Source organism: Condylura cristata, unplaced genomic scaffold (assembly GCF_000260355.1).
Source record: "Condylura cristata isolate star-nosed mole 26May11 unplaced genomic scaffold, ConCri1.0 scaffold00008, whole genome shotgun sequence".
NCBI classification, from domain to species: domain Eukaryota; kingdom Metazoa; phylum Chordata; class Mammalia; order Eulipotyphla; family Talpidae; genus Condylura; species Condylura cristata.
Genome location: NW_004567109.1, coordinates 24,591,171 through 24,609,407, shown reverse-complemented (window position 1 = coordinate 24,609,407; position 18,237 = coordinate 24,591,171). Strand labels below are relative to the sequence as shown.

At 37.1% G+C, this 18,237-nt stretch overlaps 1 protein-coding gene across 1 annotated transcript in view; it reads left to right on the top strand.

Moving 5' to 3' along the window:
- The window catches only part of TESK2 (testis-specific kinase 2), an 89,953-nt gene that overhangs the window by 51,555 nt on the left and 20,161 nt on the right, over positions 1–18,237 (top strand). Inside the window, 1 exon segment of the mRNA XM_004679472.2 lies at positions 4,986–5,034. Coding sequence (XP_004679529.1) covers positions 4,986–5,034 — 49 coding nt within the window.

Here is an 18,237-nt window from a genome sequence, read left to right as displayed (position 1 = left end):
TTAGCAGTTTTCAAAAGGAGGGTGAAATGTGCTATGCGTGCTGTATGTGTGTATGTGTATGTATAGGGTGGGGAAGTGGGAAGGAAGAAAAGAGAAAAAAGAGGGGAGGTGAGAGAGGATTACAGTCATGTGCCATGTAAGGATGTTTTAGTCAATGACAGACTGTATGTAGGACTGTGGTCCCTAAGTTCCTATTGCTTAGTAATCTAACCCTTATCATATTTTTGTGTTTTAAATCTCCTGTTTCGTCTGCTATTCCCCTCTGCAGTGTATTTCAGGCAATTTACCTGTTCTGCTCCCCACTCTGCAATAAATCTTTAAAAAAAATGTTTGAAAAGATTGACCAAAATACTGAAAGGCCTTCCTTAATAGAGAGGAGTGTTTGTGGTGCAGTATCTGTTTACAAGCAAATCTGTGATGGAAAAAAAAGAGCAAACCACTACAGATATTTCTTGAAAAGAGCAATACCTCCCAAAAAAGAGCCAGGCAGTTCCTTCAGAACAGATTCCAGAAGAAGGTATTGTTACCATAGGATGCCATAGCTCCATATAAATTATTTCCTTTATTGCCCCTTCAGTGGAAGAAATGTGGTGGTAGAAGACAGTATATTGGTGATCCCGACTGTGGGCTTGATTAATGTATGTGCTTGTGTCTTAGTTTTTAACAAAAAAGCTTAAAAGTTAGAAGAAACAGGACAGTTAAAAAATAGAAAAAGGCTATAAAATAAGGAAAGAAATATTTTGTGTAATTATACAGTGTTTATATTTTATATACAACATATAGTTAAAATATTATTTATTTATTTATTTTAAAAAGATGTATTTATTTATGCATACAAGAACTGGGCACAGACCAGGACTGTGGAGATGAGAGGATTCACCAGACACAGAGTGGAGAACAGACAGGTGGATTGACCGAAATAAACTGCTGAGGGGAGCAGCAGACGAGACAGGAATGGTCTGCTGTGCCATGTGGCACCTTCCTGCTTTGGGATTGGAATTCCGTGCTGCTGTGGCTGTGGATAGCTTTTTAGTGCTGTGCTTTAACCCTGTGCCACAAGGAAGGCCCAAGAGAAATATTTTTTAAGGGGAAATTTAAGTATATTGAGGCTAGGGTGAATAGAGCCAGAGGAGAGGGGCAGATGGGTGAAGAAAAGGGTTCATAGGAATGTGAGGTTCCAAAGATCAGTTGGAGCAGATCTTGAAAATTTTAAATGCTGTGAGGAATTTTAACATCATTCTTTTGGCAAAATGGGAGCCATTGAAGGTTTATGAGAATAGGAATGACTTTTTGTATTTTGAAAAGGTAACTTTGAAAGCCATGTAAGGGATGGCATAACTTTGGATTGTTAATAATGATAAAATAAAAAACACAAACTTTTCTTTGAGTATGGGGTAGACTTTGCTAAGTTCTGCTTGAGATATTCCTTTTAGTCCTCATAGCTATGCTTTTAGGTCCACTTTTGTAGATGAGGAAATTTGAGATTTAATAAAGATTAAGTAACTTTAAGTCCCCTGGTAAAAATGGATAGATCCCACGTTCTAGTACAAGAATCAGAATCAGCTCTTTTTTTTTTTTTTTTCTGTAAAGGACTAGGTGGTGAATGTTTTAATTTTTTCAAGTAATATAGTCTCTCTCACAACTATTCAACTTTGCTGTTACAGCAAAAAACAGTCATAGAAAATACCATGACTATGTTTCAATGAAAAGATATAAAAACAAGTAGGGGATCATAATTAGTCAACCTCTGCTACTTTCTGTTATAGTTTTGAAAGCCATAATAAAGGAAGAAATGTAGCTTATATTTATTTCTTGCTGTGGTGGGATAATGGGGTTGAATTATCTCTAGGAAGGAATATTGTTTAATTTCAGAGATATTATTTAATCCTTTCTGTAAGAGACTAACTAGAAATAACAATTTATTCATACAGTTTAACAACATTCTATAAAATACCAGTTTGACTTTTTCTGACAATTGCCTTCCAACAGAATAACCCCTAGAGTAAAAGTGAGAACAGGGACTTTGTTTTATTCACTGTCCTGTCCTAATGCCTTGCATACAGTAACTTCAATAAATAATTATTTAATAAATAGACGACCTGCTGACTCTAGTAATATCACTGACTGGAGAGCTGTGCAAACACTTAGAGAAAAATGACCTATTTTAAAGATACTTATGTAACTCAACATTCTCAATGATTGTTTCCTCATTCATCTTGCTTAGATTTCCTCTGTCTGTACCAGTGAGCTTTCTCTCTTTAAACAACTAGTTTCTGTTGTTAACTGAATGCTCAGATGCTTTGTCTACATAGCTTATAGACACTGTCTTGCTGGCCAGAAAAAATTTAGCATATTACTTACAGTTTTCAGCTCTTTGTGTTACTTATGTCTATTATTTATTAGACTTTTTAAAAAAAAAGATTTATTTATTTGTGCATACAGAGCTGGGGTGCAGGCCAGAGGTGCAGGGGCGGTTAGAGGATTCACCAGAGACAGAGTGGGGAGCAGAGCAGGCCGACTGACGAAGTATATTGCTGAGGGGAGTGGCAGGCGGGTCAGGCAAGTTCTGCTGCGCCATGTGGGTCAGCTCTGGGGTGGGGATTGAACTCATGCTGAAATGGCTTTAGCTTCTTAGTGCTGTGCTTTAACCCGCTGCACCACCAGGAAGGGCCCTATTTATTAGACTTTTACCTGCCCCAAATTCCTCCCACTTTTTTCTATACGAGGTAGTGAGTTTCATTATGAAAAAACTGAATGAAGCCAAATGTTCCATTTTTACAAATCAGGGAGTGGAGATGGGGCAAGGATTGGGGAATAGAGATGGGAGTGGACATATAGAAACAAAATTCTATCCAATCATCTGTGACCTAATTTGATTCTTATCTAGCCTGCTTCTAAGATGTAATGATAGTCACATGAATATGTATATTCTCTTACTGTGTAGCAGTAACTGTGGTATGAACTTTACAGGAATTTTTAAAATTAAGAATTATTGATTTGCCATTATTTATATATCTATAATTTTAGGAGTTTAGCTTCATACTTCAAAATATACACGTTTCACTTACCCACTAGCAAATATAATGCCAATGTGCTATCACATTATCCCTTCTAGTCCCTCTTCCCTTTCTCCACCTCTCTGGTAACTATCAGAATTATTTTTGTTGTGTTTTGCTAGTTTGTCTTCTTTGTTTAACCACTGATAATTATGCTACTTTCTGTTTTATTTCATTTAGCATAATCACTTCATGTTCCATCTATGTTGTCGCAAAAGGTACATCTTCTTTTTTTTTATTTTTTTATTACAAAGTTTATTTTTACATCATTTTGCACATTTTTTTTTCCATCTCGATTGTAATCCCCGCGGGTTTCCCATCACCAAATTGGGGTACATCTTCTTTTAATTAGCCAAGTAATAGTCTATCAAGTATATATGCCACAATTTTCTTTACCCAGTCATTCTTTAGTGAGCATTGACTCCATGTCTTGGTTATTGTAAGTAATGCTGCTATGAATGTAGGGGTTGCATAAATCTTTGTGTGTTAGTGTTTTCATATTCTTCAGGTAAATACATAGATATGATATTGCATTTTCATTTTTAGTTTTTAAAAGTAATTTCCATACCATTTGTCATAGAGACTGCACCTATTTACATTTCAGCAAATGAGTGTTCCTTTCTCTCCACACCCTTTCCAACACTTGTATCAAGTCTTTTTGAGAGAGGCCTTTCTTATAGGTGTGAGGTAAGATTTCCTTTGGTTCTAATTGCATTTCTCTTATAATAAGTGATGATGAATCTATTTTCTCATGAGTGTGGGTCATCTACACGTCTTCTTTGAAGAAGTGTCTCTGACTTTTCTGCCCATATTTTGTTTGGCTTGTTTGTTTTTTCTGTTGTTGAATTATGTGTTATTTATGTATTTTTGAAATTAATACCTTGTTGGATATATGATGTACAAATAACTTCTCCCAATCTGTAGGTTGCCATTTTATTTTTGTGGAGGTTTATGTTGTGATACAAAACCTTTTAGTTTGATATAACCTCATTTATTTATTATTGTTTTGGCTTCCCTTGCTGTTGGAGTTGCATTCCCAAATACATTCCTGAGGTTGATGTCTAGGAATGTATTACCTATGTTTTTTTCCTGCGTATTATATGGGTTGGGGTCTTATAGTTAAGAATTAATACATTTTGAATTAATTTGTGTGTGTGTTATTAAGTAATGATCTAGTTTTACTTTTTTTGCATGTGGTTGTCTTAATCTCCCAATACCATTTGTTGAAGAGACCTTTCTCTATTGTATGGTCATAGCTTTTTTTGTTGTTGATTGTCCATATATGTGTGAGTTTCCAGGCTCTCAATTCTACTCCATTGGTCTGTGTTCTCTTTTTGTTCCAATCCCATACTGTTTTGATTACTGTCAGTTTGATTACTGTCACAAAAGCTTCTGTTTTCCTTTTTTTTTAATTTCCTTGGTTATCCAGGGTCTTTTGTGGCCTCATACAAATTTTGGAATCAGTTCTATTTCCTTGAAAAATGTCATTGGGATTTTGATAGGTAGTGCATCAGATCTGTAAATCGCTTTAGGTAGTATGGCTATTTTAACAGTTTTATTCTTCTAATCTGGGGTATGTTTCCATGCATACTATTTTGAACATGTAGTGATAGAGCTGAAATCAGCATCAAGTTTCCTTACTTCCAATTTTGTGCTTTTTATACCTGCTATTTTTAAGACTTATTACTCTCTCCCTTTCCACCACTGTTTTTTACCACTAGGTCTCGTCACAATGAGATGTTTCATGGTAAACTTAAAATTTTACCAGCCTTGTATCAGAATTTGAGAGACTGCAGGGTTATATGGGAACACAGGGGACTTCACAGGTATTGGATTGTTTCTAACACACAGTTTCTATATGTACAGCATTTATGTTCATGTCCTTTTTATTTGTTTAAACATAAAAATAAAATCTGTTTTGTTTTGTAGGTTCATGGGTGTGTGTGTCCATCAAGGACAATTGCATGCACTTACAGAGGTATGTTGAAATGACTTTACCCCCCTTAATTTTAGCATTTTTGGTTCTTAGTAATTGTTAGTTGTGCTTGTAAGCAATGTTAATGTTTTTCTGTTGCCTGTGGACTGTGACAGTATCACTTAATACTCTTAAGATTCCCTCATAATACTCGTTGACTCCTCTGAGAATGTTCAGATATATTGGTTCTTGCTGTCTGATTGACCCTCTCCTAAACTATGGGGCGGTATTACTTGGCTGCAGACTCTATCATGGCAACAAATTCCCAAACAACCCAGAAGTATTTGGTATCCTGATCTAGAATTCCGCTGTTGCTGCTCTAGTTTCTTGAGTGGTCTTATTACTCCTTGGAATCAGTTTACATCTCCATATCCTTGCATTTTATTTTTAGTCTCTGCTATGCAGATAGTCGTTACTCAGCCTCTGAGGGACCAGAGAATCACCTCTACAACAAAGGTCCCACAAATTCAGGTTCTGGGTTGTCAGCTTCAGTTTGCTTGGGTGCTTTTTTGAGAACTGATACCTGGAACCCTCTAGGTTCTTAGGTCTGCCTTGGGTCCATATACAGTCTTAAAGCTTCGAGATTATTCTAATGAGCATTTAGATTTGAGGATCTGTTTTAGAATGTTTTCATTCTCCTTGGGAAGTAAGTGACAGAGTACAAAACTGAAGAAAGTTAAGAAGGAAATTGTTTAATAGATTTGCCAAATATTTCTTTTCTGCCTCTTTGGTACCTGGTATTAGTTCTTAATATCTTATGTAGAAAAGTCCCATGTATGTCACAGTTTCTGAGGGTACCGAAATGTGGACTGTGTGTAACTATCTCCTGTCACTTACATGGAAGGCCAAAGAAGGCGGATTAGTGAGGAGGTTAAGAGCATAGGCTCTTGATTGTCTGCATTTGAATCTCTCTGTGCCTCAATGTGTTCACCTGTAAAATGGGAATAATAATAATAGTACCTGCTCCATGGAGTCTAATTAGAGGAGGGAACCAATGACTAAAGTTTATCAGTTTTAAAAGTATTTGTTGCACTCCTTGTTTATATGATTGCTCTTTGAAATATGAACTCATTGAAAAGACTTGCATGTTGGTGCTGTAGACAAGGAAGAGCATGATTAAAATCTATGATCATGTCACACTTTTAGAAATAGGATATAGTGGAAGTGGTAGAAATGATCAAAATGCAGCATTCTTTGACCATATTGCATTTAAATATTTTCTGTCACTTATTAGCTTTTTTATAGTTACTGATAATACATATGTATGTGCTTTGTGAAAGGGTATGTTCCAGTCTTCCTGGTGTCATTAATTAGTTATTGACACAGTTTATGCATGTTTTTTATTATGATATTAATAGGCTGATAGCCATAAAGCCCACATATCCAAATACTCTACTATTTTCAGAAGGGGATCAGAAAGGCCATCATGGCCTATGCCTCTAGGACTCCTAGGCTTAATTGCCTTATAATATAACTTGGCAGCACAGTTACTGGTTTCATTAAACTAAGGATCATAAACAATTATTAATAACACCTAGTAAAGAACTTGAAATTTGGGACCCTCTGTGGTGGTGCAATATGTTAAGTGCAGACTATGAAGCTAGCGTCAGCTGTGTTAGCTCGATCACCAGCCAGGTAGGTGACCCACTTGGCGCGGCAGACCTCTCCTGACCCACCTGCTGCTCCCCTCAGCAGTGTACTTTGTCAATCTGCCTATTCTGCTCCCCACTCTGTCTCTGGTGAATCCTCTCACCACCTTTGCACCTTTTGCCTGTATCCCAGTTCTGTAAGAGGGCCCTCATTGGTGGCGCAAAGGGTTAAATTAAAGCTCAGCACTATGAAGCTATTGCAGCCACTGCAGCATGAGTTCCATCCCCAGTCAGGGAGGTGACCCACATGACATGGCAGACCTCTCCTGACCCACGTGCTGCTCTCCTTAGCAGTGTACTTCATCAATCTGCCTGTTTTGCTCCCTACTCTGTCTCTGGTGAATCCTCTCAACCCTTGCACCTCTGGCCAGTACCCCAGTTCTGTATGCATAAATAAATAAGCCTTAAAAAAACAACTCAGTGATGCCATTACATTAAGAAAAAAAGAAACACCTTGAAATGTGGATGACATTCAGTAAATATTTCTTGATTGGAGTCTCTAACCTACATAGTAATGTGAGCACCACTCCTTATTTCTCTTAAAACAGTTTGTTAATAATTACAGTAGACAAACATTAGCTCTTGTTAAAGCCTATAAAGCATTGACATTATTAGGTTCAAATTTCTCATGAACAGTAGGGTTCTTTACTTTTTTGAGCTTGAACCACTTTTATGATTCTTCTTTATAGTTGTAGACATTAATTAAACTTGGAACAGCCAGACACTTAGATATATTTTTAAAAATGTCATAAGGCTAGACTTCTGAGTTTTTAAGCAAATGAGTGTTAAGGAAAAAGCAATCTGATAAGAGATCAAACAGGACCTTTTAAGTTTAATGAGTTGAATTAAATTCCATATTGGATTGAGTAGGAATGGTCTCTTGACTTGGAAGAACTAACCATGCCTTCCATTTAGACACAAGTATCAAGAAGTAGAAATCTATTGTTTTTAAAGACAACATATTGCTGTGTAATATTCAGCTGCAAAACTTCACAGGTAACAATAAATATTTATTTCTCCCATGTCTTCACCATTCAGTTAGACAAAACTGGATGCAATTGGACAGTTCTGCTAGTCTCATTTGGGCTCACTTATCTGTAGGTCAACTGGTAGGCTGCTGTATGCTGACTTCGCTGAGATTGCTTTGCCTCAGCTGTTTCTTATCCTCCTCCTGGAATCAGTGGACTAGCTTGGACATGTCCCTTTTAAGAAACAGCAAAACTATGCCAACCCATTTGCCACACATACTTTTCATAATTCTGCTTATGTTCAAGTTTGTTTGGCCAGTATTCCAGAAAACAAAATGAATCACATGCCTGAGCACATGCTGTAAAGTAGCATGTCCAAGGGTATGTATGGATTCAGTAAAAGGTGTAGAATTGGAACTATTATTGCAATCTTCTATGTCCTATAAAATTCCAATGAACATGTTGTAATTATTTGTCTTTTCTACCCTACTCAAGAATAAAGACTTTCTTCCACTTTTTTTTTAATTTTTAAAAATAATTTTTAAAAATATTTATGCATACATGAACTGGGGTACAGGCTAGAGGTGCAGGGGCTAAGAGATTTCACCAGCAACAGAGTGGGGAGCAGAACAGGCAGATGTACTGAAATACATTATAGAGTGGAGCAGTGGCTGGTCTGCCATACCATGTGAGTCACATCTCGCCAGCTAGGGATCAAACTCATGCTGCAGTGGCTGTGGATAGCTTCATAGTGCTGATAGCTTCATAGTGCACCACCAGGGAGGGCCCCTTTCTCTCACTTAAAAAAATCATAAGTACTAGTCATTCTATACCTACTTTGGGCTGAGTGCTATGGTTGGTAGTGCTTTCTGTATTAGCTGTAATTCTCACAAGCCTGTTTCCTTCATTTTATACATGAAAAAACTAAAACTAACATAAGTAAGTGACTTCTCCAAACTAGAATTTGGATCCAAATTCACCTGACTTTTAAACCTATACTATTTCCACTGCATGCTGTCCTTAGTTCACTTGTGTATTCCCCACTGTGCTAAGTATTTATAGTAATTGTAGAATTCAATTCTGATTAAATTTTTGTGTATTTTGGGTTATTTAGAAAACATTTCCTGGTCATTGGATTAACTAGAATGTACTTGAGTGCAAGTAATCAAGAATAGTTAAATGTTCTTAAACAAAAAAATGACTCATATAACTAAAATTTTAGCAGTTTATTTGATGGGTTTATTTAATCCAGCAGTTAAATATAGGTGCTCTGCATTTCATCCTACGGTTAACTGTCACTCACAGTCAAAAATAGTTGCCCTCAGCATACATGCTTTATGTTTTCTCTTCTTTACCCAATGTGGAGTTGGAGGAGGTGGCAGAGAAAGGGAGCTTCTTCTGGGAGGACTGTGCATCATCTTTTTAAGCATGTTAAGATACAAAGAGGAAATATGACAAAGAGGAAATATGGCTTATCGAGTATTTTGAGGAACCTCTTTGTGCAAAACCTCCTATTGTGTAGGGGACTGGGAAGAGTAGAGCATAAGGTTGTAGAGTAGGGGTCTACAGTGACATGCTCTCTGGACAAAGGAGACAGCAGAAGAAGCTTAGAGGGTAGGATGTTTTGGGGTCTTTTGTTGTCTTTTCTGTCATGAAGAAAAAACTTCTTATTTTTTACTATGGCTATGAGAACCACTTGGCTATAGACACAGCAATTGCTTGATGTGGTAATATGATTCAGTCACAGCGAAACCACATCAGTCAGGCAGATTCTTGGTACTAGAAGAAAAGCTTTTAGCTCATGATGGAATAGATCAGCCTTGTAGAAGGCTGAAGAGTTTTTTATTTACACATCCCTAACCCCTCTTACTCCTGTTATATACCTTTCTTAAAAAAGTAAAGAACAGTCACTTTGAAAATTTCTTATTAATGTGAGTTTGATATGTATTGTTTCTGAGTTGATTTTTGTCAGAATTATAAGAAGCCTAATCAGAGAACTTGCAATGTAAGGAAACTCTGTGGGTTCAATGACCAAACTCATGCATTATTTATAAAAATGAGCAGCCAGACCCCGATTCCAGTTTCTTGGTGTGCTGTGATGTTGCCATTAATTGTGCCTACTTCTTTTCTTGTGTTTGTGTGACCCAGTACAAAGTATTCTCTTGGCCTTGTTTACCTTGAGTCACATGCAAAATTGTCTGGTGCCTGTCTTGGTTTAACTGTGGCAGAGTAGTCATACCTATCTTTCAGCATGGAGTGGATTTGGGGAGGCTACTAGTACTATATTGTTGTTAAGAGAACTCATGAAAGGTGCCAGCAATGAATACCTCTGTGATTCAGTATTTCCTAAAGGACTGATGAAGGTGGGGAAGATGACAAAGATGTGAATTAGAATTTATGAGAGAAGACAGAAATTGACACTGCAGGTATAGATTCCAGTGTGTCTACTATAGGCTAGGCAATTCTCTAACTCTGGATATCTACTGCGGCATAACAAACTATCCCTAGAGTTAATGACTTAAAGCACCCATTTTATTTTGCTTACAGTTTTAAAGGTAAGGAACACAGAAGGCCCCTGTCGCGGGGGGGGGGGGGTAGGAGGTGTCCTCTGGTCACTTGTGTCAGCTGGACTTGTCAAACTGGAGGACCCACATCCAAGATGATTTCTTCATTCACACGCCTAGTGTGCTATGGCATCTTGGCATATATCTTTCTCTATATGGAATCTTTCTCTACGTCACTCTAGTCAGATCTGTGTGACTTTCCAAAGGAATGGTTAGACTTTTTACATGGTGACTGATGGAAAGTATAAGCCACTAGAGTACAAGTCCCAAGACTTCTTAAAACCAAACCTTAGAAGCTCTAGCTGCATTTTATTGGTCAGCTATGATTCACAGGTGAGAAGAATTGTTGGTCTCTATGTCTTAATGACCATTTTTATTCCCGTATAATGCCCTTCATGAACTCCATGTTCGGTGGCTGGGTTAGCCAGAAATTTCTTACCATGCCCATTCTATTCTATACCTGGATTCCTGCAAATACTTTGTGGCTGGTTTTCCTGTCTCTAATATTTTTTTGCTTCAATTTGATATATTTCTACATGAATAATCTTCATTAGGCATAATGTAACATTTCTATTTAAAGACTTTTATTTAGCATTCTAGACTCTTTCATCTGATTCCATAATACAAGTCCTCCCTTTAGTTAGGTAGGCCTTTTTGCTGTTTTTTTTACAAACATGCTGACTTCAGCTATGCCATCTAGGTCCTGATAGAATGCCTTATTTCCTCTTTCCCCCTTTCTAGGGTATGTGAAATCTCAGGTTCTCCAGTGAAGCTTCTATAATCACCATGTGACTGAGACCATAGTATATGTTTAGGATGTGCTTGTTGTAGATTACTTAGTGTAGACCCAATTCTAAGAAAGGGCCAGAAGTTAGAAACAGTATGAAATGCCATATCTCAAGTCCTTTTCATAACTTCAAGTTTTTATTTCACTTAAACTTGTAAAAGTAGGGCCCTCCCTGGTGGCGCAGCGGGTTAAAGCACTGCACTAAGAAGCTTAAGCCACTTCCTCCTGAGTTTGATCCCCACCTGCCCTGGAGGAGATCCACATGGCGTGGCAGACCTCTCCTGATCTGCCCACTGCTCCCCTCAGCAGTGTACTTCGTCTATCTGCCTGTTCTGCTCCCTATTCTGTCCCTGGTGAATCCTCTCATCCTCTGCATCTCTGGCCTGTACCCCAGTTCTGTATGAATAAATAAATAAATCTTTAAAAAAAACTTGTAAAAGTAGCATTTGGCATGTTCTTTACCTTTGAAAAAGGTAGCTTTTATTTAATTTTTTGTATGTTTATTTAGTAATAAAAACATCTAAATAAATGTGGTACATATTTTATTGTCCTTATTTTTAGTAACTCCCAATGTCACTTTGAGAAACAAGAATTTGAGGTTGGCAGTGTAACCCACAAATAACAGAATAATTCATTTAGTTTATTCATTTTTTATTAAAGATTTATATATTTATGCATATAAGATCTGGGATGCAGGACTTAGGTACGGGTTTGGGGGTGAGAGGATTCACCAGAGACAGAGTGGGAGCAGAACAGGTAGATCTACTGAAATACAATGCTGAGGGGAGCAGCAGGTGAGACAGAAGGATCTGCTGCACCATGTGGTTCAGCTCCCTGGCTGGGGATTGAACTTGTGCTGTAGTGGTTCTGGATTGCTTCATAGTGCTGTGACTTAACCCCTTGTGCCCCCAGGGAGGCCCCATTTAGTTCATTCTTTTTAAAAACATTTATTTATTGGGTCCTCCCTGGTGGTGTAAGGGCTAAAATAAATCACTAAGAAGTTATCCACAGCCACTGCAGCACAAGTTCAACCCCCAGCAAGGGAGATGACCCACATGGTATGGCAGATCGCTACTATCTTGCCTGCTGTTCTCCTCAGCAGTGTATTTCAGTAGATCTGTCTGTTCTGTTCCCCACTCTGTCTTTGGTGAACCCTCTGACTGCCCCCCTCCCCTGTATCTCTGGCCTATAACCCAGTTCCTATATGCATAAATAAATAAATCTTTAACAAAAAACAGATACTTAAGATATGGAATTTACCTATAAAAAAATAAAGCTCCTTGGCCTTGTTTATTTTATTCACTGCTGCATCTTCAATAACTAGCACATAAACGCATGCAATAAATATTAGTTGGGTAAATGAATAAATGAACTAGTGAACAAATACTGCTTCTCAACAGTTGAGCTTCCAGCAGTTAAACTGTTAGCCACAAAGACATCTGCTTCTTTCAGGGTCTCTTTAGCCATCTATTTGATAAATCTTTTCTTGGTGTTGATAGTGATAAGATAAAAGAAAGATTTAGAAAGTTCTTCTGGTGATTTGTAGCTAGTCTTTCTCCTATTCCCCCACATGATTGTGAAACTTGTGTGGCACGTGAATTCATAGAGCTCTTTTTGAATTAAGGCTTTACCTGTTTTTAATAGTTGTGACAAGTATGACTTTCTTAACATGTTAAGTGGCATCATTCACAGGAATTGGGTCTGTGTTGGCTCTTGAAAGCTGTGTCTGCTTTTGACTCCTGTAAGTAGGTAGGGAGATGGAAGAAGAGTGGTCTCTCCATATACTTTTCACCCACTCCTACCACTCAAGGGCTTTTTGGCACTCCTATACCTGATACATATTCACTGTCTTTATTTTTCTGTGTTTACTTGTTCTTTATGTTGGTCTTTTTTTGAGATCATGGTCAGTGTTATTGATTAGGTAGAAAATTCTTAGATCAGTAATTTCCAAAATGAATTATAAGCATTTCTTTACTTACACACTCATCTCAGCACATTTCACCCTCTTATGTTAATGACTATCTCTATTTCTTATTCAACAGACAATTTTTAAAAAAGAATTTATTTATTTATGCATGCAGAAAATGAGGTACAGGCCAGAGGTGCAGGGGTGGTGAGAAGATTCACCAGAAACAGTGGGGAACAGAACAGGTAGATCTGCAAAGTACACTGCCAATGGGAGCAGTGGGCGAGACAGGAGAGGTCTGCTGCACCATGTGTATCACCTCTGGAGTGGGGATCGAACTCGCACTAAGTGGCCATGGCTTGGCTTAGCTTTGCAGTGCAGTGCTCCAACCCGCTGCTCCACCAGGGAGGGCCCTCAACAGACAATTATTAAGCAGATAGTTTGGGTCAAGGGCCAGAGAAAGAGAAGGTTCTTTGTTAATATTGCCTAGTGAATTTTAGTATAGCTCTATTAGAATATTAGTATAAATAGTGAATATCCTCACCTGTCAGAAAAAGAGAAGGTGTTCTATGAAGGTGGCTAAACAATTGTGGCAAACCTTCTGTAGTACAGCAAATATACTCCAATAAGGTCATTTAGTTTAAGTTGTTTCATTATAACATTAGTGAGGAAAAAAAAATATCCCACCCAACATTGATGATACAATGTTCTTTGAGGAACTGGTTTCCTGATACCAGGTTCTAATGGAGTTCAGGTTATGGGGTTCTGTGCTAGGGTTCTTGGATCCCTCTGGGAAAGAATTCAGCATTTTTTACCATTTACCAGTACATGGCAAGTTTATTGAGGAAAGGAAAAAAGAGATGCCTTCATAGACACAGATGCAATCTGAAAGAAAAAGAACTGCATTTTGCCAGGGTAAGCAGTATTCTTTTATATTGTTTTTTGACAGAATTATTGTGGAAAGTATCCCTTTGTGGTCAGATTGGGTTGGTCTTCTGAGACCAGTAATCCTTGGGATGCAGGCCAGAGGTGCAAGGGCGGTGAGAGGATTTACCAGAGACAATGGGGAGCAGAGCAGGCAGATCTACTGAGATACACTGCTGAAGGGGGAGCAGTGGGTGAGTCAGGAGAGGTCTTCCTGGCCAGGTGATCACTTCTGCCAGGTGATTATTTCAGGTGATCACTTCCGGGGCTGGAGGGCAAACTCATGCTGCATTGGGCTAAGGTTGGCTTACAGTGCTGCACTTCAACTCTTTGAGCCACCAGGGAGGGCCCTCGTACCCAGTTTAATCCAAGATTCATTAATTTTCCTATTCCCACTTCTTGTGTCTGTCCTTGTGAGACCTTCTGTCCTGAAATTTTCTACTCTAAGATTCCATCAGTTCTATTTAAAATTGCAGTTTCCAAGAATCTGTGGATAATGATGTTAACGGAGGACTTAGTGTACTTGGCATAAGTAACTGTTTGTTAAATATTTGTTAAAGTAATTATAAAAGTATTATTATAGTTCTTAAGTTTTTCTATGACAGTTCTCTTTTTCTTTACCCCTTACCTCTTCCATTTTCTACATCTGATCAATCACCTTGTCCTGTCCATTTTGCTTTCTTACTATCTTAAATTCATTCATCTTATGTCAGTTCCTTCTATCATTATCATCTCTACCATGAACTTATAATTTGTCTTCCTGTCATCCTTATTTCTTATAATATTTATATTGTCCACCTTGCCAGCTTGAGTGATCTACCTAAGGTATAAATGTGTTAAACATTTTTTAGTATGCAGTTTAGTAATATTAAATGTATACACTGTTGTACAATGTATCTCCAGATCCTTTTCCTCTTACAAAATCGAAACTCTGAAACAGTTCCTCATTTTCCTTCCCCCTAGACCCTGGCAACCACTATTCTGCTTTTTGTTTCAATGAATTTGTTTTCTGTAGGTACTTCATGTAAGTGGAATCATAACAGTATTTTTCTTTTTGTGACTGGATTATTTTACTTAGCATAATGTCCTGAAGATTTATCTATATTATAATGTGACACTTTTCTTTCTTTCTAAGGCTGAATAATATGCCATTGTGAGTAAATACAGTGCCACATCTTACTGATCTGACATTTAGGTTGCTTCCGGTTTTTAGCCTCCACTTTTTAGTGAGTAGTGTTGCACTGAATATGGGTATGCACATATCTCTTTGAGATTCTACTTTCAGTCCTTTCAGATATTTGCCCAGAAGTGGTATTACGGGATGACATAGTAATTCTAGTTTTAATTTTTTGAGGAACCATCAAACTGTTTCCATAATAGTTGCACCATTTTGCATTCACACCAACAGTACACAACAGTTTCAGTTTCTCTGCTTCCGTTGTTAACTTTTTTTTTTTTGTAGTAGTCATTCTAATGGGTGTGAGATGACATTTCACTGTGGTTTTGATTTGCATTTCTTGTTTCTTACAGACAGTCCTTTCTCCCTGATACGTAGGGGCTTCTTTCTAGGTGCTTTCTTCTGCTTCATTGGTCTATTTGTCTTTATCCCAACACCACAGTGTTTAGTGCAAATCTAAGTTTGTTTCTCCCTGCATAAGTCTTGCAGAGATTCCTTGTTACCCTCAGGGTAAAGTCAAAACCTCTGATCCCTAGCGTGCTATCTCTCTGGCCTTGCTGTTCATTTTTTTCTCTGACCTCTTTGCATCTGTCTCAACGGTGCACTACAGTTGTACTGAATCTCTTTTAGTTCCACAAATGAGACAAGATTCTTTCTAACTGTGTCCTCTGCACCAGCTTTTTCCCTTGTCTAGGACACAACCTCCATTTCCCAGTGATACATCCAATACCTTAATCTGTAGGACCCAGGTTAGACATCACTTTCTCTGGGAAGCCTTTCTGATATCCCAAGATTAATTAGGTACTCCTCCTATATGTTCTCAGCAGTATTTATTATTTATTTTAATTGGCTGATTGCATGTTTATGTAGATGACAAATTTGACTGCAAGGAGTTTTGTTTACATTGACATCTGTTAGTTCTTAGCACAGTGGCAAATGAGAGCTAGTGATCATATTTTAATAAATAAAAGCATTTTTAACATTTTCCTGGTTCAAAATCTTCTGTGATTTACTCACTGACTATACAGTGTAGTTCTATAACCTCAGTTGCTTACCAGAATTGCTTAGAAGGTTTTTAGAAAGTGTAAATGCTAGGGCCTCAACAAGACTTACTGAATTAAGGTCTTAGATGAGGCACAGACATTTGTAATTAAAAATAAATTAATATAACTTCCAAATTTGGTGATAATATTTCCTTCCATTGATTTTCTTTTCTAATATAGACTTTTTGGTATTTGTTTTTACTTACTCTGCTGTGTGTTAAAGTTTTTTTCCCTCTAGTAGTTATAGAACTACACTGTAAGCTCCTTGGTTAGAAGGATTCCAGGCTTTAGAGTCAAAAGACTGCAAGTCTAATTCCACTATTACCAGTTGAATTACAATAGGCAAGTTATGTGAATTCTCTAGGTTTTATTTTCTCATCTATAAAAAAGGATGATGGTAACATTTTAAGATGTTACAAGATTCAAATGAGATAACTATGAAAGCACTTTGTAAAACCAATTAGTTACTAGTTATTGTATATGATAGTGTCTTACTAATCTCCATATTCAGCAGAACCTTGTGTATAGAAGATATAGATATTAGCTGAATGATTGAAAAGGGGAAAAGGGAGCAAATATTTTATGCCCTCTAAAAGGTGAAATAGAGGTAAATTTTCTAATGCATTTTAGTATCTGTCAGAACGCTGAACTTTTGCCTCATGAATGGATTAATTTCTAAATGGCTTTTTGTGTTGTTCAATTGTAAAACCTGGTATTATCATCTTTTGACTGTAACTAGTGTTGCTTAATAACTTGTTTTCTACCCAGATCAGGTTGGCAGTTAAACATCTGTTTCTAGTATACCCAGAAGGAACAGAATTGAGCACTGAACTTTTGGAAATTCAAGTAAAGCAACATATTACTTAACTAAAATTTTGGATGATAAAAAAAATATGTACTTTTTTTTTTTTACCAACTTATAGTACTTGGAGGTGTCAGTGATACTTTAAAAATAACTTTTCTGATTATAAAATCATATATACTTATTAAAAATAGCCAATATTTCTGGCTATAATTATTTTAGATTAATTTTCTGTTTTCATCCCTATAAGAAACTCTGAGAGCTAGTCATTATTACTATTATTTTGTATAAAATAAAACAGAAAATTAGATTCAATAATACCAATAATACCAGAAAAACTCTTTCCCTTTTTTTTTTTTTTTTTGGTATTTAATGCTTCAACTTTGAAGTCTTGATTTAAAATTTCCACTTTTTTGAAGTGACATTTCCTAATGAGATCATATCTTGAGATCATATCTTGTCTTAATCTCTTTGATAGCACTCTTTCCTTTTTCGTTATAGCACATCTCATATGTATAATTTTTATTTAATTTGACCATTTAGTTTCTCCCACCTATCTTAGTTCCATGAGGGTTAGGACTATTTCCTGTTTTGTTTTCCAGTAGCAACAATTGGGAAGTGGGTTACTGAGAGGTAGGATTTAGGTGGAATAGTCAGGCTTCTTCAGACACTGCCTTTCCATCAAGCAAGGGAAGATAAAGACCAAATTCCTAGATGCTGGGAAACCGGAGCATCTGCTAGATGCTGTTAAGGAGGACAGTTGTGTTTCAAGTGGTTCTTATTCTCTTCACTAACTTGTTTCTCTTAATAAAACTAATATGGATTGCTTTGGCTACCTGTCAAGGATATTATAGAATGAATTTAAGTGTATGTTTATAGGGGTAGACGTGGTTGCTGTTTGTGTTATTCTATCAATTTATACTGTTATTCCATACCCTTGGCCATTGTTTTCTAAACATCTATTCCTATGAATGTGTACCTTTGAAATAAATTTTCGTTTATTCATGACAAATGAGATAAATAAGGATAATGTATATATTTTGATACTAACTTTTCCTTACAGGGGGTCATAGAAGTACTTTCCTTAAAATACTTAAAAGATAAGGCAGCGTTTGTAAAGGTTAGCTAGAAGATTAAAATTTTGAGAGAGTATTTTAAATAAGCCAGGTTATTTAAAATACGGCAGGAAACTATTGAAGGGTTTTAGACAGGAGAGTAATTTGATCAATTTGCTCTTTAAAAATAGCACTTTGGGCCCTCCCTGGTGGTGCAACGGGTTAAAGCACTGCACTAAGAAGCTGAAACCACTTCCTCATGAGTTCAATCCCCGCCTGCCCCGGAGGTGACCACATGGCGTGGCAGACCTCTCCTGGCCCGCCTGCTGCT